General features: G+C 42.2%; 2 protein-coding genes across 2 annotated transcripts; both read right to left on the bottom strand.

Moving 5' to 3' along the window:
• Positions 1 to 5,794: 5,794 nt before the first annotated feature.
• Positions 5,795 to 14,932, bottom strand: LOC137272190 (neuronal acetylcholine receptor subunit alpha-6-like). Its single transcript, XM_067804543.1, has 6 exons — positions 14,627 to 14,932; positions 11,659 to 11,765; positions 10,655 to 10,699; positions 9,526 to 9,626; positions 7,548 to 8,104; positions 5,795 to 6,835 (listed from the first exon to the last, which is right to left on the bottom strand). The coding sequence occupies exons 1-6, from the start codon at positions 14,676 to 14,678 to the stop codon at positions 6,585 to 6,587; spliced, it is 1,113 nt and encodes a 370-aa protein (XP_067660644.1). The 5' UTR covers positions 14,679 to 14,932; the 3' UTR covers positions 5,795 to 6,584.
• Positions 14,933 to 15,995: 1,063 nt separating this feature from the next.
• LOC137272191 (echinoidin-like) lies at positions 15,996 to 20,112 on the bottom strand. The gene is made up of 5 exons (XM_067804544.1): positions 20,028 to 20,112; positions 19,356 to 19,444; positions 18,539 to 18,629; positions 17,066 to 17,291; positions 15,996 to 16,067 (listed from the first exon to the last, which is right to left on the bottom strand). Exons 1-5 carry the CDS (start codon positions 20,083 to 20,085, stop codon positions 16,040 to 16,042), a joined length of 492 nt encoding a protein of 163 aa, XP_067660645.1. The 5' UTR covers positions 20,086 to 20,112; the 3' UTR covers positions 15,996 to 16,039.
• Between the last annotated feature and the right edge of the window lie 3,256 nt (positions 20,113 to 23,368).

The raw sequence follows: 23,368 nt of genomic DNA, 5'->3' as shown, positions 1-23,368 counted from the left end.
CTGTACAATACAGAAAAGGAAGCATCAGTTCTGGTTAAAGGCCAAATATTCATAAAACGCGTGTGCCCCTTTGTCTGAGAACGAGATAAAACAAAAGAGAAAGTTTACCCTTGCAGTATAAGCCTAATCCCATCGGAACACCAAATCACGAGGGACGTATATTTGTCTGAGATATTGCATTGTGGACAATGGAGATCCTAGGTGCCCCATATGCTGGTATGTTGCTGAAGGTGGCGTAGAACTAACCTCACACATTCCAGCAACCCATGCCTAACTAACTGGTTCGTTTAAAAAAGGTTCGGCTAATTGAAATTTAACCTTTCTTTGAACCTTTACTTCCGGGTCCCGATCCACAAAGTATTCGTATCGTTACGACCTGTTGTAACTCTACAGTTTCCCATAAACTTACGAATGTCGTAGCGCTACTAACTCTTAGTGGCTCGGGATCTGTTTCGTCTGACGACATGGCAAGTGAATGGGTCATATGATCCACTGATTTGTATTTTCCTCGGGGAACGAAATCAGCGAATTTTACAGACGCTCCTCTCATAGAGTTACATCAACCTTGAACTGATTACGGGACATGGGTCAAAAGGCTATAACATACGACTAAAAAACATATCCCAACCATATCACGTATACAACATGTGATTGATAACTGACTACGGGAAAAACAAATGCAAACAAAATGTACTGTAGCTCACCTGTGTCACCAGGCTGCATATTAAACTGTCAAGGACCATAGTTGAAGTACAGTGTTAATCACACACTTCTGATCCAAACACATCTTTAGGTTAAATGACACGTTTATCGGTGACAGCTTCTTTTTATACTTCATATGACGTTCCATTTATTTCTGAAATACATGATCCCAGATTTCCCCACTACCTAACAACGGCGTCCGTGTCAGAGTCTTCAATACAATTGGGCGCATAAATATAAAAATGGATAAGATTAAAAATCTTTTGTAACAGGCATTTTTAACTAACAGGATTTCATGTATGTTAAAAAATGTCGACCAATCTTAGAAAAAAATAATATGAAGAAAAATACCATATAAAAAGGCAAACATATTGGGGGGTTATTGTGCGACATATTTGATAAATACTGACATGGCTAGAACGTGTCCAATGTGTTTTATCCATATTTTATCACTTAGTAAATGATCAGGATTGAAGTAAGGAGAGACGTCAGTTTAAGCCCCTTCCTCCAGTGAATGTAAGACCATATTTAATAGTTATGTATGCATTAAAGAAAAGAATTATATATTCATTAACACTAAAGCTGTAGACAACCAGACATCAAAGCAGCATACTCTACATGTGGAGAGATCGTGGCTGACAGTGGAGTTAGATGCATATATGATGATTCCAAAAGTATTTTCTCTGTTGAAAAAATGCTTGTGAAATCGTTGAGTGAAGATATTAGGTTTTGGGCTACATCATCATGGCTTGGAGGACAATTTTACATGAAGTGATGGCAATGCATACCACAGCAATGATTCCAAGAGCTTAGTGGGAATTAACTACTTTTTGTATGTTTATAGGAAAATGCATCGCTTAATTATTCAAACAAATGCATCTTGTAAATAATAGATATGTTGGCTCCCATCCCTGCAAGTCGGATAGTGATGATATACATTGTAATTAAGATTAGGCTTACGCGTACAGCTTGCACAGAACAAGTTTAAAATGGTGTGTACAAATAGGCGCACACCGATTATATGACTAAATGTAATTGCCAAAGGTCATTTCTTAACAGGGTTTAAACATGAACTGTATTTACGTCTAACCTTGAGTCCACGTATACGGAGCAGTCATGTGTTTCTCCATCTCGTGGGACCTGTGTTCAGTCCCTTTACAGACGCACGTGGTTAGCTGACGATGAAATGCAAGTTGATAGTGTGTCTTCCTTCCAGAGGTTTGTACAAGAGGCAGCAGGGTTGATAACGAAGTCATGTTATCCGCCGTCATATTCCCACAGATGATGTTCGTAAATATGACAACATGGTTCAGAATCATTCTGAATGTAAAGCGTTTCTATGAAGAACAGTTGACAAGACAAAAGTTGGAGCAGGACAACTCAACAGTTGGGACAAGACTGGCAACGGTTGGAGCAGGAACGGACAACATTTGGAGTAGGACAAGAAAACAGGTGGAGCAGGTCAGGACAACGGTTTTTAGGAGACAAGATAACGGTTGGAGCAGGACAAGAAAATACTTGACGAAGGACTAGAAAATAGTTGGAGACGGACAAGGCAACGGATGGAACAGGACAAGACAATATCTGGAGAAGTGACTGGCAACGTTTGGAATGTGGCAAGACAACAGCTGGAGTAAAGCCATCAGGGAGTGCATATGTATGCGAGACCGCATACTTATCGCCATAAAAACAAAGCAGAATTAATGTCAATAGAGAATCGATTTCGGTTTATGTACGTCAACATGACCACACAACTCTGAATTCAAGAACAAAAGTGTTTCATCAAAATCTAAAATAGAATGCTGTTTAAATTCCTAATTTGCAAACCACGTACTTAACATTGTCCAAGTTCATAGTGTGTCGCTAAGAATGTGTGTGAAAACTATAAAACTCACGTGTTATATCTTCAGTTATTGAGGCCAATACGGGGATATATCTCACGTGAAGCACTGTTGCCCTGAACGGCTGACGCTGGATGATAGCTTTAGTTTAACATTAAATCTAGACTTGATGGAATCTCCTTTGATTAATCCAGACAAGATTGCAATACCTAAAATGGCCAGACCTGTTTCACCATCTCCGGTCATAGTTATTGTCAGGTCTTCATTTTGACAACACAACTAGAGTTGTGGCTGGTGTTCCATGATTCCAGACCTTAGTTGAGCTCCCCTTGACATATCTCACGGTTGAATGAGCCCTGATCGTAACCCTTTGGTGCATATCTAGGACATGACTTTCGTCGTACAGAACCTGCCCCATTTGGAAGCTGCTTTACTCGTGTACACTTTATAGTGTAGACTGCCCCTTCAGAGGATCAGGGGGTCAACAGGGGTATGAGGAGGAGAGTGCTATCTGTCATACAGTCACATGGACGTTACACCCGGTATTGATCATGAATTGTGTTACACACGCAAAATGTTTTTAATGCTCACTTTCACAAAATGTAATAAATTCAACATTAAACATGACATGCATGTACAGACATGATTTTGTATGCAAATCGGTGCGTGTTTTCTTGTTTTTCAAATCAACGTGGATTCTAATCATATTGTCGTTTTTTATATACGTGTTGAAAGTTTTATGTTGGTGTGGATAAAATACAGGGGGTGCTTAATTAAGTTTTTCGTGTAGAGATAGCCATTCCGTTAGAGCCATTAGGAAATGTTGTAGACTTGCAGCAACACGTGACCTATGCAGAATGAAGTAAGCACAGTGAAGACAACGTTAAATGTTCTTGTTTGTATTTACGTCAACTTTCTCTTTATCTTAAACAACATCCCAGCAGACTGAGCAAGGGTCCAGCCTTTAAAGCCTCAGTAAAACATTCAAGGAGTGTTATGGGAGTTATACAAATGTCTTCTGTATGAGGTTAGTCAGTGACTGACACCTCACTAACGAAACCAGACATGATTGATTGAGTTTGTTGCCAGGGTCAAGAGTCGATATGGCGTGTTACATACTGTATGTGGTGATATATACTGTATGTGGTGATATATACTGTATGTGGTGATATGTGGTGATATATACTGTATGTGGTAAATATATATGGAAGATACGTGCTATTAATTATATATTTCCTGTATCCTTCCTTTTGTTGATGATTTGCCAATGCATATGCAGTTACAACCAATATAGCAACTCAGTATATCAAATGTATAATTTATGAAAGTTCAGGCCACAAATACAAGAGCACAGAATAAAAAAGTTGATGCACGTCCTGACATTGATATGTGTAACAAAGTGATATTATTACATGGATATGACGTTCACATGTAGCTCACCTGGTCGGTGTACCAGTGTAGTTTTGTTACAATCCAGTGATATTGAACCATACACTGTTCCTGCTGGTTCACGGTGGACTGGTCGCAAATGATCACATGCCGTCTATATATTACAGTTAACACCAGTGTAAAAAGACGTACACACAAGATTACCGTCAGACGTTAAATGAGTCATCTATACAACAATCGACGATCCAACAGTGTTGGGGCAGTGTTAGGGTAAGGGGGCACACCGTCAACCAAGTCATGTGACTACCTAATCCATCAAGTCTCCTCGGAGGACAAAAAAGGTAAACTAATTTAATTTACTTACTTTCATTACTTTTATTTATGGACAGGGTCTCCATGCTGTAGTCCTTTACTTGTTTGTGTACAGTCGCCAATGACAACATTTAACACAATGACTATCCTGCAAGAGAGTGATCGTACCTGAGGTAAAAGTAACTATGGTGACCGTAACTAAGTTGAGCTTAAGCATGGTGATATTAACTAAGGTGACCGTAACTTAGGTGATCGTAACGAAGGTGATTGTAAGCATGGTGATGTTAACTAAGGTGGCCTATTTAAGGCGATCGTAACTAAGGTGATCGTAAGCATCGTGATATTAACTAAGGTGACCGTAACTAAGGTGATCGTAATTAAGGTGATCGTGACTAAAGTGATAGTAACTTAGATGACAGAAACTACGGTGATAGTAACTACCGTGATCGTGCCTGTCAAGGTGACATAATTTGGTACACACTGATATCGCTAACGTCCTCCGCAACTTAAATGTATTCACTGTGACTACAAGCTCATCTCATGATACGTAAATGTAACACAGCTTCGACACTACCGGTCCACAGATCAGTATGTCATAAGGTAAACTATATACACCATCCATGTTAACATATTTTGACGGCAATACTAATATTTATGAAAGCCAACAACCCCGGGTCACTCCTGGACACCTGTGAGGACAGTCCGATATTTTGGATGAGAAAACAAACAATTAATGAAGTCACAAGGCCATAGACAGATGTACTTGTGAAAACGAAGCATATGAGCTGTTACAATATGATATCATTTAAATCATGTATGCTCTGGATGATGATGGCCATGGGCTTTTCCAAGGTGTTGATAATGAGAGGTTTGCATGGAGGAACTTCACGAAAGTGTTGTTGATGTGGTTCGTCAGAACTGGATGAATGACCTGAGGTCAAGATTTGATGTGAGTAGATCTTATATGCAAGAAACATAGAAATCCGGTTTTCGATTTAGATTTGGGTTGACAGATATAATAATTGAGTGAGTAAGTTTTACGCCGCATTTAGCAATATTCCAGCTATATGGCGGCGGTCTGTAAAAAATCGAGTCTGGACCAGACAATCCAGTGATCAACAACATGAGCATCGATCTCCGCAATTGGGAACCGATGACATGTCCCAGCGAAGTCAGCAAGCCTGACCACCCGATCCCGTTAGTCGCCTCCTACGACAAGCACAGTCGCCTTTTATGGCAATCATGGATTGTTGAATGCCCATTCTACCCCGGGTAGACCTTCACGGGTGACAGATAAAATGGTTCATACTGGTCATGAACAGTTCCTAGCCAAACATGTAAGATTTTGCCCTATTTATGTAGCGGCTATCGAAGACGAATATCAAGTGTTCTTTGCATGTGATGCGTATGTCAATGTAAGAAAGGAGTATATGCCACAGAAATACTTGTACGTCAGCCATTGGCTTGTGTAGTCCAGACTCGATTCTTCGTGGACCGTCGTCATACAAGCGTTACAGTGGCGTTGAACTTCAAAGATAAGAAAAGGATCAGAAAGTGACAGACATATGTATTCATACCATTCATACATTCCCTCTCTGCAAATAAGTGGACCATCAACCATGCATATTTCCAATAACATAGGGGATTCCCCTGAAATCTTCACTGTGACCTTGGTTACACATCTGTCAATCACGACCTCTTCCGATTACCGAACCATCTCCATGGTGACATGAACACAGTGTATACAATATGAATAAAATATTGGAGAGAGCGCGGCACACACAACACATTCTTATGTACGGACACACTTTGAACGTAAGTTACACATAAAGGAGAGAATGTATTTATGTCATCACCTCTCTGATGAGTGAATACAGAAATCACGTCAGGGGTTTTTCTCATGGGGATGGTTTGTAAGTGTAGATGTGGAAACCAGTCACTCTAGTCCCATCATTTGGATGTTACTTTAGTTCATAGTAAAATATGTGGCGCATGCTGATTTCGGTACGGCCTTCTGTCCTCGACAGTGTACATATTCTTTTGGCTTGGAATGGTCATGTAATTGTTGCTCTTGGAGTTCCAGGGTGGTCGGAATGGCCATGTAACTGTTGCTCTTGGAGTTCCAGGGTGGTTGGAATGATCATGTAACTGTTGCTATTGGAGTTCCAGGTCAGTGGGCTGGCCTAGTGGTTAATGCGTTCGCTCGTCACGCTGAAGTCGCAGGTTCGATTCCCCACATGTGTATACGATGAGTGAAGCTCATTTCTGGTGTCACTCGCCGAGATATTGGTGGAATATTGCATAAAGCGGCGTAAAACCCAACTCACTCGCTCACTTACTCTAGGAGACCCGTGGAAGATGTGAAACCACAGAATTCGCGTCCGCGAGTCTTGTAGAGTATAACGCCACTAGGACAACGTTGACGAGAGCCGACACGGCAGACATAACCAAGTCAATGGCTGGTAGGGAGGTACAACTGCTGGGCTTGCCTTTGTCCTCCTTTGCCTCCTTGTACTTGTGGACACTCAGAAGGATGACGCTCACCACAATCACACTGAGTCCGTGGGTAACAACTGACACCATATAGTTCCCTGAAACAAAACAATATCAACCGTGTTTGATCCAGGAACACCAGTCTGAAAAAAAGACTACAGATAGACAGTTGATGTATGCATAAATATTCATTGTATAGAAATGGGTGGTCGAGGAAGACTTAAAGCGTTGGCTCGACAAGACGCAAAACCAGGTTCGATTCCTCACATTCCCCATTTACATGTGTTATGGTTTCCTACTCTAGGCTTTGTTCACAAGGTATTTCCCAGTACATGTTCATGTGTTTGTATGTTCAGGTTTGACGGTAACAGATGCTACATTGTCACTAACATATTATACTCAAAATATGTCAAGGACCACACTGTCATACTTCTTGAGATAATCGGTAAATGACTGGGATGTCCTTATCTTCGTTTGAGTAGCATAACCATACTGAAGTAACCAGCTACAAGTGCGACCAAAGTAAGTTTCCAGATGACTATACATCAACTCATACTGATATTGATCATTTGTTCCACCATAGGTTAAGAAAGAGAAGCGTGTACGGGTGACTTTGTAGGGTTTAACTCCGGTTTGAAGGTTTCTCAGTGAGTGAGTTTAGTTTTACGCAGCACTCAGCAATATAAAGTTGTTGTTTTTTCCAGTATATTCCATGCTGTTCATCAACGTGAAGGCTTGTATTTAACTGTTTGCAATGAGAAATGGAAGCTTTTAAATCTGACAGATGACGAGTGATATAGGGGACCTTACCCAAATGGAAATCGTCCGAACTTGAAACCGAAGGCAGTATGCTGAAGAGGAGAAACAGAAAGACGCTGAGGGAGAGCAGCATGGCCAGGGAATACAACAACTTATCTGCTCTTGTGAATGGTATGAGAAACACTCCACTCAACAGGAAAGACAGGAAGCAAAACGGCACCAGCATCAGTAATGTATAAAAAGGTCTCTGACGCTGAAAGACGAAGGTGTATGTCAGACTGGAGTAGTTGAAGCCCAAACCCGCCACCACATTGTGGGACCTCACTGATAGGTACTCCTCCATCATGTGCCATTGTCGGTCTCTCGTGTACAGATCCAGAGACACTTCCTTGTCACGTGACTTGACACTTTGCAGTGTCACATCTGAAGTTGGGTGTACCCAGCTCCCGAGTTCCACATAGCAAATCTGAATATCGTATGGGAAATATCGAATGTCGAACCCACATGCTGTACTGGGCGCGACTCGAGGTATCCATATCACTGTTCCGTCCTTTAACACTTTGAGGGGCACACTATCTCCCTGGAGAACACTTGCTGACATGCCGACCCTGTGTGGAGGGAAAAGGATTGTAACTTTTATTCATGATTTAACACACTGGTCTGGTTTCACAAACAGAAAGGTTTTAGTTAAGAAAAAGAAACACTGGTCCGTTCCAAAACGAGAAAGTGCATGTTAATGTATTGGAGACCGCCTGAAGAATAAGTCTACACAATACTGATGAGAAGAGAAGCTTACTTGTGTGGTTTGCACACATACCACGTGCGACGTAATGTTACGAGCGCGTATTTATGTTACGCAGTTATTTCCTTTTATCTTGCTTCTAATCATACTGCATGATATTTTGGCCACAAAAGCATTTATCCCGAGGTAAACCTGGACACGAATGATCTCTTCATATCGAATTAAATAATTTTGATACCCTCTGATGACATTGTTTCATATTTTTTTAAATATTACTATGTAAAACATTCATTTTATTATTAAACATAATCTTGTTATCATAAACATTTTTTTCATTGATGAATCAATAGTTTTTCAAATTGAATTTTAAGTTAATTGATGTGTCAAGGACATCCCACCTCCAAACATATGCAAGAACATGCATATACGTGAAGAGGACAAATAACGTGATCTTTCATCGGGTATATGATTATATCTTTTGATACCCATAACGGTGACGGTGGTATGAATGTGAGCCATCTTATTATGAGGAACACAGTGTTGCGGAGGATATCTTTACTCATGCTTACTGTATCCCTCATCCGGTGGAGGAATGGTGTGAGGCAGAGAGCGTGTGTTCCCCTAACGTATATATTACTTACAATGTGTTTACACAAAGTGGTTGTTGTTCAGTGTGCACCAAGCACAGGGAGTCATGTACGTCTTCCTTTATGAGGTGAAATTCTAATTGTGTATTGTAAACCAATGGTGAATGTTTGCTGCAATCTGATTGGTTAATTACCCTTGTCGAATAGTGTTCGACATATCTGAACGTAATGGCCAATCAATAACCGCACATGCATATGTTGGCACTAATATTGTACTACTTTCCCTGCATGAATTTGCATAATGGAGGAAAATTACCACCTCGGTTTTCTTTCTCTTGGATTTTAATATGAAAGCAAATTCTTGGAAGAATTGTTCAAAGATGAAGGGGACCACAACCCCATGGTACAAATCATGCGATCAGATAATAGTAAAGTGAGTGAAGAGACATAAAATAATATCCTTGAACGTATGGTTTGTCAAGTATCAGATAGCTGTCTTTTATGGACGTTTACCGCAATAACGACTTGCGCAGTGATTACACAGCGTCTCACTGCGCTAGGCGGCTGAATCTGTATGCTGGCGATTAGGTGTTTGACTCTGAGGCTGCGGGTTCGAGTCCCGGAAGGTACTCTGCCAAAAAAGTAGTACCATTTATACTTTGCTAAGTGTAATCCCAAATATGGCATATGTTAGACTTACGCATTGTTGATGACCAGAGGCGGAGTCCAGACTTCGTGTGCGTAAAACACTCGGTGATCCTCTGTACCGTTAGCTAGCGCCATGCGTTTGTCTGACCAACTCTGGGAACATACATGGGAGTAACTCATTACAGTGTATTGAACCTGAACTCCGTGGGGTGTTAAGGATAGGACTTGTCTCCATCAGGCTGTACTCAGCGGGATTGGCAACTGAACTAGCCCTGTGAATAGTGTACGTTTCAAATACATTTAAATATAAAATATACTTGTATACAATGTGTGTAGTAGTGAGAGCTTATACAGGGTTTGTTATGTTAAAACAGCTAAGCATGGCTTGACTGCAGCAAGCATTCGTGGACAATAAGTCAGAGCTTGAACATTAGTTATTACGCAAGTCAAATCCCTTATACATTAGTCAGGCCTATTGAAGCTCGTTACAATGAAGACCCGGCATCAAATCTCTACATGGTTACAAAGTATGTGTGTCTATGAAGCCCACTCCAGGCGTCCCCCGCTGTGATATTGCTGGAGTATTGTTAAAAACTAACGTCACTCACTCATACACGAGTCATGAGTTTGATGACAAGTTGCATTCAGAACAGTCAGTTTGTCCATGTGTGTTTTCATGCCGCATCTCAATATTCCAGTGACAGGACGCAGTCTGCACAGAAACATACTCCTCGCTGGAGCAAACGTTCCAGTGATTCAGCAATCAATCACACAGATTGTGATACAAGGACATGTGCCAGCCAAGTCACCAAGTCAGAAGCGACCGGGTTTTATAGCGTGTCCACTCACAATGACTGTGGTTGTGGAAGGGACGTTTTTCACAGTGTCAGTCGCCGGATTGACTGGTCCATACTAGACCATTTAAAGGCCGTTGTCAACAATATTACCGTGGACCCGGTTCAGCCAAGTAGAAAATCTTTGCAAGCTTGGTTGGAGCAATGTTTAACAAAATATTTATGTTGCAGAATGTTATCGTGTACTATGATGACCTTTATTCGTCAGTTACTCATATGGCAATGATTACAACACAACAAGCCGTCCTTCAAGATGTTGCCGAGTGAGTGAGTGAGTGTTCAAGGTTTGTCACCTTTCAACCGTCTTACTCCAAACCATTCACTCACCATGTGTAGAAGAAACGTCGTCGATAAAGTCGCCTTGGACACATCCTGAAAATAACGAAGTACGTCTGTATACATGTATAAATAATGTTTGTAGTGTAAAGGTTTGTTTGGTTTCTTTGTTGTATAACGCCGAGACGACATCATTCCAGATATAATGGCGTCGGTCTGTAACACTGGCGCCATTGACGACAAACATGAGTTGCTGAACACTTATTCTACCAGGTCCTTCGGGAAGTATCATGAAAGTGGAACATGGTAACAGCCAGTTTGCAGTTTAAAAATGCCGGTGAATTTCAATTTAAACACAAAAAGTGAAATTAAGATTGTGAATCATCATAAGTTTACCTTGCCAAGTGAACATAGAAATCTCAGAAATAAATTCCAGTAAGGATAAAACTATCATGGATTCAAATAGCTATCATTGGTTTGTATTACAAAGGGATATGCACATTAAAAGAAACACCGAAAACGTCGGTACGCTTTTAAAAGTCTAATTCCGATCATCCATATGTCACTATCAGGCCTACATCCAAGGAGCAATCGCTTGTGACTCTAAGAGAACATTTATGTCACCATTCGCTAAAGTAGGTCTCTGTGACCCAGTTAGTACTGCGTGCAAACGGTGCATCCGATAGTCTCTTCACCAAGGGAGAAAACGGTGTTACATAGTTTGCAATAATCAATTATTATATCGTTCTGGAGACATGGAAAAAATACACTGTCAGAGAACTAAGACCCGCAAATATGAAGAATCAGGGCTTACAAAATAAAGACATACCGGGATTTGTATTGCACACACAGCACAACAAGAGGGTATAATCAGTGATGTACATCTTTACGTATGACATAACGATCACGTGAAGGAGAAAATAACTCCGAGAGTTATGAATGAAACACAATACCCTGACACCGTCAAGTACGACACTCTCTTCACAACCGTGTACAATACCACAGAGCTTCCATCGTGTCAGAAACTACCGGGGATTCGAACTTAGGATACGTACGAAGTAGTTCAGAGACGTGAACACCATTGTGACGTTGATCGAGGTCGGGGTGGTGTCTCTGGGCCTTTCTTCTTTCTCGTACCCATCGGGAAGTCGTCCAGAGTATACTGGAAGTATAACACGATGGACGAATTAACACCCCGATCTCATTACTCTTTCCCCATGTGTACTGTACACATGGCACAATGAACACACATAGCCTGGATCCCACTACTCTGCTTGAGTATACAGCAAATATAGCACAATGAACACATATAGCCTGGATCCCACTACTCTGCTTGAGTATACAGCAAATATAGCACAATGAACACATATAGCCTGGATCCCACTACTCTGCTAGAGAATACAGCAAATATAGCACAATGAACACATATAGCCTGGATCCCACTACTCTGCTTGAGTATACAGCAAATATAGCACAATGAACACATATAGTCTGGATCCCACTACTCTGCTTGAGTATACAGCAAACATGGCACAATAAACACATATAGCCTGGATCCCACTACTCTGCATGAGTATACACCAAATATGGCACAATGAACACATATTGCCTGGATCCCACTACTCTGTTTGAGTATACAGCAAATATAGCACAATGAACAAATATAGCCTGAATCCTACTACTCTGTTTGAGTATACACCAAATATGGCACAATGAACACATATAGCCTGGATCCCACTACTCTGTTTGAGTATACAGCAAATATAGCACAATGAACACATATAGCCTGGATCCCACTACTCTGTTTGAGTATACACCAAATATGACACAATGAACACATATAGCCTGGATCCCACTACTCTGTTTGAGTATACAGCAAATATAGCACAATGAACACATCTAGCCTGGATCCCACTACTCTGTTTGAGTATACACCAAATATGGCACAATGAACACATATAGCCTGGATCCCACTACTCTGTTTGAGTATACAGCAAATATAGCACAATGAACACATATAGCCTGGATCCCACTACTCTGTTTGAGTATACAGCAAATATAGTACAATGAACACATATAGCCTGGATCCCACTACTCTGCATGAGTATACAGCAAAATTAATATAGCACAATGAACACATATAGCCTGGATCCCACTACTCTGCATGAGTATACACCAAATATGGCACAATGAACACACATAGCCTGGATCCCACTACTCTGCTTGGGTATACAGCAAATATAGTACAATGAACACATCTAGCCTGGATCCCAATACTCTGCTTGAGTATACAGCAATTATAGCACAATGAACACATCTAGCCTGGATCCCACTACTCTGCTTGAGTATACAGCAAATATAGCACAATGAACACACATAGCCTGGATCCACTACTCTGCTAGAGAATACAGCAAATATAGCACAATGAACACATATAGCCTGGATCCCACTACTCTGCTAGAGAATACAGCAAATATAGCACAATGAACACACATAGCCTGGATCCACTACTCTGCTAGAGAATACAGCAAATATAGCACAATGAACACATATAGCCTGGATCCCACTACTCTGCATGAGTATACACCAAATATGGCACAATGAACACACATAGCCTGGATCCCACTACTCTGCTTGGGTATACAGCAAATATAGTACAATGAACACATCTAGCCTGGATCCCAATACTCTGCTTGAGTATACAGCAATTATAGCACAATGAACACATCTAGCCTGGATCCCACTACTCTGTTTGAGTATACAGCAAATATAGCACAATGAACAAATATAGTCTGAATCCCACTACTCTGCTTGAGTATACAGCAAATATAGCACAATGAACACATATAGCCTGGATCCCACTACTCTGCTTGAGTATACAGCAAATATAGCACAATGAACACACATAGCCTGGATCCCACTACTCTGCTAGAGAATACAGCAAATATAGCACAATGAACACACATAGCCTGGATCCACTACTCTGCTAGAGAATACAGCAAATATAGCACAATGAACACATATAGCCTGGATCCCACTACTCTGCTAGAGAATACAGCAAATATAGCACAATGAACAGAATAATCTGAACCATTACTGTCCCAGGTATACTGCAAATATTACACCATTACCAAATTAATATCAGGATCCCGTGTCTCTTAACCGAGCATGCTGCAAATATAACATCACGAACAAATATAACCCGGATACCATCATTCTGTTTGGTTCCGTCCTCGACAGCGTTGCACACAATATTTAATGTCGATTTTGAACTGTTTGTAGCATGGGTATCGGATCGTTCACTTCAGCCGACCTGTGAGAATCGAACGTTTCGAATCTTGCATCTTGCTTTTTTTTTTTTCTCAGGTATTGTCTTAGTAAAATCGCCGTGGTGCACTTCCCCTTCATAATATACACAGGAACTACATTTGAACGTTTTGTGAAAATTTATTTATTGGAATGCGAGGCTTTTTTTCCCGTAGCCATCGCTAGATTTCGCAGGCAACACAAGAAAAACAGATTTAGAGTTATCTCCCATCCATTCGCAAGACATCGGTAGTTTCCGTGCATCATGCGTGATTCAGTGTAAGTGCCGAATGAGTTACCATGAGCAGCGGTGTAAACTGCAATGCAGCTCGCTTGTGAGTAGGGTACATTGAAAATGATAGAACAGTGCTCAGCCAATCAGAAAGTGACATTTGTGTGCGGGGTAAGATGTCGTAACGTACATTACAATCAAAGTTAGTAAGTGTTTAACACGCTGGCAGAAAAGACTACAATATGAATACCTGGTCATGTAAGTGCACACTTGGCGATCTAACGAAGTGGGAAAAGGACAGGATGGCTCATATTGCTATTCATGAGTGTTAATGTGAACGCGATATTGAATCCCATTTCACCTCCGCCAACACAGTTTCCTGTGTTTGTATCTCAAGATTACACTTGTATATGGCGTTCAAATAAAAAAAAAGTCAAATATCGTTAAGTACATCCATTCAGAGCTCAAATACAGACTTTACTTGCCTGATGCTATCAACATGAACGCAGAATACCAGTGTATTCTCCCTATATACATTGTAGCAAGTCCGTCCGTCCCCCACTCCACGTGCAGCGAACACTTTGTGGAGGTTGAGCGTTAATGTCGTGACGCAAGATAATATACTCACCTATGTCAATAAAATCATATCAAGTCACATTCTATTGGTCTGAGACGATATAGACTCTTGTAACTGAATACACGATGCTGTCGCGCACGTTGTAAGACCTCTTCATGATCGATATGTTTTACGTCTTGTGGTTTTAGTGGTAGACAGTTTTACCGGTGTGAAGGTTTCCGCCGCCAGATGGCGCCTGCTATACGCTTAAGACATAACATGGGCTTTGTTGAGAGCTTGTGATCAGTCACGATCTGGGAGATATTGATCATCAATGAAGGGGATCAATGGGTATTATGATAAGGCAGGATGTGGTTAAGATTGTATGAACGCTACATAACTATATCACTTTGCACCTTCTGTTGATATTGCAATCTCTAACGCAGTCTTCGGAATAATGATCGGCACAAACTGAAACGTTTATTTATTTTGATTCTTGCCTCTCGGTATTTAAGAATAATGTGCATAAGTGTAATTACCTGATATCGAATTTCGTTTGTTTATGTTGAATCAATACGTCATTAAGTGGCAGTTTCTATAGGTATACGGTCAAATGTTTCATGGACGGACCATCACTGCCATCTATGACGTGCGAGTTAAACTGGATCATTAGTGAATAATTGATATCAAACCTAAATTATCATACCTCAAACCCATGGAAGCGTTCAGATATTTCTGTGTCACCCGGTCTGGTGGTTGTCATCCCAGAAACACTGTCTGCAGTGTGGACCTTAAACTGCGCTATTGCATCCCTTTTCGTTAACGCAGTCGGCATTAGTTAGGAGTAATATAAGCAGCCACGCATACACACACGCACGCACAGAGATACTCAGACGCACACGCATACGCACACGCACACGCACTCACACTCACACGCGTGATTTAGATAGCAGATAACGGTAAATGCATAATAGTCACTGCTGTAAGTGCCATTGATTTCCTGAAGTCAGAAAGCTAAAATAATGTGACCATTCCACATGTCTTTCAGAGGTGAACTTGTAAGCTTGTTTGGTTGACTAATAACCTACAAGACATCAACTGGTGTTTTGTTTGTTTATTGTTGTTTAACGCCGCAGCCAGCAATACTCCAACTGTCTGTAAATAATCAGGTCTGGACCACACAACATCATCAGTATCGATGTGGGATACGATGACATGTTGACCTATCACCGAGTCTGACCACCCGATCCCGTTAACGTTAGGTCCACCAGGACCAGCTCGAATCGAAAACAAGCAGGTTTAAATAGTTTACTTAGTTTATTCATTAAACGTTGTCACCAGTCTAGCCAATGATAACATTCCTTGAATCACTGAAAAGGAGGAATAAAAACAAATGAAGTCCATGTTAAACGCTCGACTTTGGGGTATTTCATAACCTGGACACTAACAAAAGCACGGAGGTCATCTGTTTTAAGAGGTTCAAGTGTTTGTGCAGAGCTGCGTCAGAGTGCGTCATGACTCTTGTACTGGCCTTTCTTCGGGAGCATTATAACCAGTACTGGCGGAAGTAGATGTACAACACCACACAGAACAATGGGTGTCGTACATCGGACTTTGGTCCAGTCAACAGCGGTTATTTCAGATAAAGTGAGATACAGTGAGAATGGTTACAGATGGATGGGATATGGAAGGTATATAGAGAGATTAGGTTCCGTGATACAGATTGCTCGGATACAGTGAGATGTGATAGAGTGGGCTCGAATATAGTGAGGTTGGTTACAGTGAGATGTGACAGAGGGAGGTCGAATATAGTGAGACTGGTTACAGTGAGATGTGATAGGGTGGGCTCGAATATAGTGAGGTTGGTTACAGTGAGATGTGATGCAGTGAAGTCGAATATACTGAAGCTGGTTCAGTGAGATGTGATGCAGTGAGACTGGTTACAGTGAGATGTGAGGCATTGAGACTGGTTACAGTGAGATGTGAGGCATTGAGACTGGTTACAGTGAGATGGGAGGCATTGAGACTGGTTACAATGAGGCTGGTTACAGTGAGATGTGATTCAGGGAGATCGGGTACAGTGTCTAGCTTGTACGCCGTGCAACATGTCAGAGTAAAGATCACGTGGAACATATCCGCCACCAGATTAAGGACTACACAGGTTTACATAGTGGCATCAGGTCTTTCAGGTGGTGAACACTTTGTTGGCAACACAATAGAGAAAGTGAAAAAAGACTTTTTGAATAATCATAGCTGTTCTCTGCGAAAAACAGAGCGTATGACTCCGAATATATCCTAAGTTATAGTTTTCTACATGGGGATGCATAGTTCTCATGTAGCTGATTTGAAACGAAATCGATTTACTCACGGTTGCTCACAGATGAAATACTGACGCGCGGAACAAACGTTGTCATTCCACTTGTAGCCAAATCTATTTTCTATGGCCAGTTCGAGACAATTCTCTGTGTTGGCAACATTATCTGGCTGTGTGGGTGCCCAGTCAGTGAACGTCACCGGCTCCTTGCTATGTGCCCACATCCAGTGGTCCTCGCTGAGAAGGTCGTTCCCTCCAAGCCACACCGCCCTCACTGTCACTGTCAAGACGACACAGACTTTCATCTGTTTCTAAAATCAATATTCTTGATTGTTTGGTGTGTTGTTTACGCCGCACCTAGCAATATTCTGGCTATATGACGACGGTCTGTGAAATCGAGTCTGGACTAGACAATCTAGTGATCATGATGATGAGCACCGATCTACGCAACTGTGAACCGATGACATGTGAGGACGGTTACAGTTAGCGAGCCTGACCACTCGATCCTGTTAGTCGCCTTTTGCGACAAGTTACTGAAGACCAGTACTAACCCGGGTGTTTACGGGTAAAAAAGTTAAAATGGTGACAATACAACTTGTCAGAGGAATATCAAGGTGCCTCGTAGATAGCAATATTCCACCTATACGAAGGAGGCATATAGAAGTGTAATCTTCACCAGAAAGTCTAATGGTTGAAGTCATAGAAGCTTTTAGCAATATTCCAGCAATATCACGGCGAGAGACGCCAAAATGTGGACTCGAACCCGAACAGCGTATCGTGCGGCCGATTTGACCAACAGGCTACCGGACGTCCCCTTAAGGAATACAAGGTCAGTTGGGTTCGACCTGTGTTGGTCATAAGATGCGACTTACTCAGTGTGTGTCATCATATCATTACGATGGGAATTTTTACTCAATCAGTCACCGGATTCTCAGACAGAATTATCTTTATTATTTTGACCGTGGATATAATAATAACGTACATTTATTAAGCGTCTATATCTACGCACTTGTCACAGTTCTGAGGAATTATAACCCAAGCTGACTGTGAGGCGCTAGAAGGTTATCAGTCATACCACTACTCCCACCGGGTACCCATTCACTGCTGAGTGAACAGACGCATTTGTGAATAAACTCTCTTGCCTAAGGTGAGACCACATGTATCACGCGTGTTTCGGTTGGGGCAGGACTGAAATCCTTGAATGAGGTGGGTATTATTTTACGCCGCTCTTAGCAATATCCCAGCAATATCGCGACGAGGGACACCAAAAATGGGCTTATATATGGAATCAAACCCGGGTCTTTAGCGTGACTGGCGAACTCTTTAACCGTTAGGCTACCCTATCGCCCAACTGAAGTGCTAGAATGGTTCATGGGCGAAGCTGTCACACATGATCAGCCGTCCAAGGTTGCCGGTGATCACCGTACCCTAGCTTCGCCTGACTTGTGGCCAAGGCTCTATACGCAAGACCAAGCACCGCCATATGCCAGTTCCTGATGCATCGTATGTCAACATACAGTTACTCACAACTTTTGTTTTTCAGATAACTTTTCAAAAATTCGTTTTCTTCTTTAGTGTCGACTTCCACGAGGAAGGCATCAAAATCTTTGCAAATATCCTGGAAGAAAAAGGCAGTGAATGAGTTGACAAACTATAGATAAACCACGGACTACAGCTGAGTATAGGAGGAACATCTGATGTAAAGGAAAGGACATGGCAGGCTAATGTAAGACCGTCTGAGACCATAGTAAGGCCTGACTTAGTTATATGGTCTGTGTCCACCGAGGATCGAGGACTTTGCATGAGAAATACATACTGTGTTGTGCCTAAAGTGTTTGACTTGTTTCGAAATTATTATTTCATTCACAACGTCTTGCGAATGTCGTGCAAGCGTTTCACCTGTCGTGGTCGTGAACATTGTTGGTGTAAAATTACAATATTACAGTAAAACGTGCAAGTGGTTTTGCTATACGTTTCAGAGGCAAAACAGAAAATTTTTCTGACGTGTCAATGCAGAGAGAGTGAGTGAGTGTAGTTTTACGCCGCACTCAACAATATTCCAGCAAAATGGCGGAAGTTTGTATATTCTCTAGTCTGGAAAGACAATCCAGTGATCAACAAGATGAGCATCGATCTGCGCAGTTGGGAACCGATGGCATATGTCAACCAAGTCAGAGAGTCTGACCCCCCGATTCCGTTAGTCGACTCTTACGACAAGCACAGTCGCCTCTCACGACAAGAGTAGTCGCCTTTTATGGCAAGCATGGGTTGCTGAAGAGCTATTCTTCTCCGGATCTTCACGGGTCTATCAAAGTAGAGAAGATGAAAGTTTTGTCCGTCTCACATCCGCTCCCGCCCATGTTGACGGGTTCTTGATGAGAGTGTAACAGCTTGATCCGTACGACGTCCAGTAGTCGGGACAGGAGCCGTTCACTTGAAGGAGAAAACATGTTTACTAGGTGTGTGAGTTTTCTAATAACAAATATCATATGCAATATATACAAGCCTTTGGCGAACATAGGCTTAGTACTGTGACTTTTATCATATATGATGAAAAGTTATGATGTTTACGATGTTTGACATTAAAACGATTTGTCACCATGTTGCTTCACACACATAGAAAAACACTTGCCATTCTTGTCATTCTATATCTTGGAACGTTTGTCAATAACTGTTTGAGGAAACAGTCACATCTATGTAAACTTTTTAAAGTAGCTTTCTGCTTGTGACCATTTCACAATGTATATATATGACATTGGTTCCTGTTGTAGATTACACTGTCCAGTTTATAACAAAGCTAGTTTATTCCATTAAGCTTTTGTGATCATTATTGCAGTCTATATATCTATCACTCTAAGTTCAGTTTCATCTCCGGTTTGGTTGGTTGGTTGGTTGGTTGGTTGGTTGGTTGTTGTACTGTTGTTTACACTATCTTGTTACAAAACGAAACCTAATGTAGAGTGACGTGGAAATGTTCATCAACATCCGAAATTGATGATGAACTGGAAGAACTTACCAATAATAAGCCCAATGACTGCTGTCAACACACGAAGTATAACCGGTTTATACACCATGACTGCATGGAGAGGCGCTGAATGGGAAATGTCGTATGTTTTGAAGATATCAACAACACATTCTGAGTGGTTATCTTCTTTATCTTACAGATAACGTGCTAGTGCCGTGCATGCCCTGAGTGCAAGTGGTGGCCTGCTAAAACCAGTAACATTGTCTCCACAACCAGACACGGGTACCCCACTCACAATATCTTTAACACCCAGGTGTGGTTACCTTAGAAACAGTGTCTCCACAATCAGTTGAAGTTACATCACTAAGAGTGTCTCCACAACCATTCATAATTACATCACCAGCAGTGTTTCCACAACCAGGTGTGTTTACAGCAGTAACAGTGTCTTCACAACCAGGTGTGTTTATCTCAGTAACAGTATCTCCACAACCAGGTGTGTTTACCCCAGTAACAGTGTCTCCACAACCAGGTGTGTTTACCCCAGTAACAGTGTTTCCACAACCAGGTGTGGTTACCCCAGTAGCAGTGTCTCCACAACCAGGTGTGGTAACCCCAGTAACAGTATCTTCACAACCAGGTGTGGTTACCCCAGTAACAATGTCTCCACAACCAGGTGTGTTTACCCCAGTAACAGTGTTTCCACAACCAGGTGTGGTTACCCCAGTAGCAGTGTCTCCACAACTAGGTGTGGTAACCCCAGTAACAGTATCTCCACAACCAGGTGTGTTTACAACAGAAACGGTGTCTCCACAACCAGGTGTGTTTACCCCAGTAACAGTGTTTCAACAAGCAGGTGTGTTTACCCCAGTAACAGTGTCTCCACAACCAGGTGTGGTTACCCCAGTAACGATGTCTCCACAACCAGGTGTGTTTACCCCAGTAACAGTGTCTCCACAGCTAGGTGTGTTTACCCCAGTAACGATGTCTCCACAACCAGGTGTGTTTACAACAGTAACACCATCTCCACAACCAGGTGTGTTTACAACAGTAACAGTATCTCCACAACTAGATGTGTTTACCCCAGTAACAGTATCTCCACAACCAGGTGTGTTTACCCCAGTAACAGTGTCTCCACAACCAGATGTGTTTACAACAGTAACGGTGTCTCCACAACTAGGTGTGTTTACCACAGTAACGACGTCTCCACAACCAGGTGTGTTTACCCCAGTAACAGTGTCTCCACAGCTAGGTGTGTTTACCCCAATAACGATGTCTCCACAACCAGGTCATCCTCGATATCTCCAGGGTATACGTTCCGAAAAGTCTCCACTATACCCTGGATGCATCTACGGCTCAGCCCGATAAATTTATTACCTCACCTTGGCTGGCTTTTTATCCAATCAGGTGTCTACGCTGGGAATTTGAGCGAACCAGTCACAACTCACTTTCGCTTTTTAAATTCTCTAACCGATTAAACTTGGCAAACAAACCATGCGTAGGTTCTCTGAAGGTATTAGATGGGTTTCTTGCATATGTTTTAAAAAAGGTTTCGGACCTATAAAGTTGCATGTATGATTTCCGCAAATTGTGTGTTGCACGGCGAGCAAACCTTCGCAGTTGCAACTGCTACCTTTGTTGACACTGGCAAATTCGGTTATAACGGCGACCACTCTGATTGGCTACTGTGAGAAAGCGGAGTCAGCAAAGGGAGGTAATAAAATTATCGGGCCGACCCATAGATGCGTCCAGGGTATAGTGGAGACTTTTCGGAACGTAACCCTGGAGACATCGAGGATGCAACCAGGTGTGGTTACCCCAGCAACAATGTCTCCACAACTAGGTGTGTTTACCCCAGTAATGGTGTCTCCACAACCAGGTGTGTTTACCCGAGTAACAGTGTTTCCACAAGCAGGTGTGTTTACCCAAGTAACAGTGTTTCCACAACCAGGTGTGTTTACCCCAGTAACAGTGTCTCCACAACCAGGTGTGTTTACAACAGTAACAGTATCTCCACAACCAGGTGTGTTTACAACAGTAACAGTATCTCCACAACCAGGTGTGGTTACCCCAGTAACAATGTCTCCACAACCAGGTGTGTTTACCCCAGTAACGGTGTCTCCACAACCAGGTGTGTTTACCCGAGTAACAGTGTTTCCACAAGCAAGTGTGGTTACCCCAGTAACAGTGTCTCCACAACCAGGTGTGTTTACCCTAGTGACAGTGTTTCCACAACCAGGTGTGTTTACAACAGTAACGGTTTTTCCACAAGCAGGTGTGTTTACCCCAGTAACAGTGTTTCCACAAGCAGGTGTGTTTACCCCAGTAACAGTGTCTCCACAACCAGGTGTGTTTACAACAGTAACAGCATCTCCACAACCAGGTGTGTTTACCCCAGTAACAGTATCTCCACAACCAGGTGTGGTTACCCGAGTAACAATGTCTCCACAACCAGGTGTGTTTACCCGAGTAACAGTGTTTCAACAAGCAGGTGTGTTTACCCCAGAAACAGTGTTTCCACAACCAGGTGTGTTTATCCCAGTAACAGTGTTTCCACAACCAGGTGTGGTTACCCCAGTAACAGTGTTTCCACAAGTAGGTGTGTTTACCCCAGTAACGGTGTCTCCACAACCAGGTGTGTTTACCCCAGTAACAGTGTCTCCACAACCAGGTGTGTTTACAACAGTAACAGTATCTCCACAACCAGGTGGTCACCCCAGTAACATTGTTTCCACAAGGAGGTGTGTTTACCCCAGTAACAGTGTTTCCACAACCAGGTGTGTTTACCCCAGTAACGGTGTCTCCACAACCAGGTGTGTTTACCCCAGTAACAGTGTTTCCACAACCAGGTGTGTTTACCCCAGTAACAGTGTCTCCACAACCAGGTGTGTTTACCCGAGTAACAGTGTTTCCACAAGCAGGTGTGGTTACCCCAGTAACAGTGTCTCCACAACCAGGTGTGTTTACAACAGTAACAGTGTTTCCACAACCAGGTGTGTTTACAACAGTAACGGTGTTTCCACAAGCAGGTGTGTTTACCCCAGTAACAGTGTTTCCACAACCAGGTGTGTTTACAACATTAACAGCATCTCCACAACCAGGTGTGTTTACCCCAGTAACAGTATCTCCACAACCAGGTGTGGTTACCCCAGTAACAATGTCTCCACAACCAGGTGTGTTTACCCCAGTAACGGTGTCTCCACAACCAGGTGTGTTTACCCCAGTAACAGTGTTTCCACAAGCAGGTGTGTTTACCACAGTAACGACGTCTCCACAACCAGGTGTGTTTACAACAGTAACAGTGTTTCCACAACCAGGTGTGTTTACAACAGTAACGGTGTTTCCACAAGCAGGTGTGTTTACCCCAGTAACATTGTTTCCACAAGCAGGTGTGT

This window comes from Haliotis asinina, chromosome 2 (genome assembly GCF_037392515.1).
Source record: "Haliotis asinina isolate JCU_RB_2024 chromosome 2, JCU_Hal_asi_v2, whole genome shotgun sequence".
In the NCBI taxonomy this organism is placed as follows: domain Eukaryota; kingdom Metazoa; phylum Mollusca; class Gastropoda; order Lepetellida; family Haliotidae; genus Haliotis; species Haliotis asinina.
Note: the sequence above shows the minus strand (reverse complement) of the source record. Positions and strands in the feature narration are given on the sequence as shown.

Excerpts from the sequence above, each read along its gene's own strand:
- LOC137272190 (XM_067804543.1), bottom strand. The coding sequence starts at position 14,678 with ATGTATATAGGGAGAATACACTGGTATTCTGCGTTCATGTTGATAGCA. Across the intron at positions 11,766-14,626 it reads GTTCATGTTGATAGCATCAG|TATACTCTGGACGACTTCCC; the intron begins GCAAGTAAAGTC and ends TTATACTTCCAG. Across the intron at positions 9,627-10,654 it reads CGACGTTTCTTCTACACATG|AGTTGGTCAGACAAACGCAT; the intron begins GTGAGTGAATGG and ends GTATGTTCCCAG.
- LOC137272191 (XM_067804544.1), bottom strand. The coding sequence starts at position 20,085 with ATGGTGTATAAACCGGTTATACTTCGTGTGTTGACAGCAGTCATTGGG. Across the intron at positions 18,630-19,355 it reads CAACATGGGCGGGAGCGGAT|GATATTTGCAAAGATTTTGA; the intron begins GTGAGACGGACA and ends TTTTTCTTCCAG. Across the intron at positions 16,068-17,065 it reads TATTTCATCTGTGAGCAACC|TGATTCAAGGAATGTTATCA; the intron begins GTGAGTAAATCG and ends CCTCCTTTTCAG.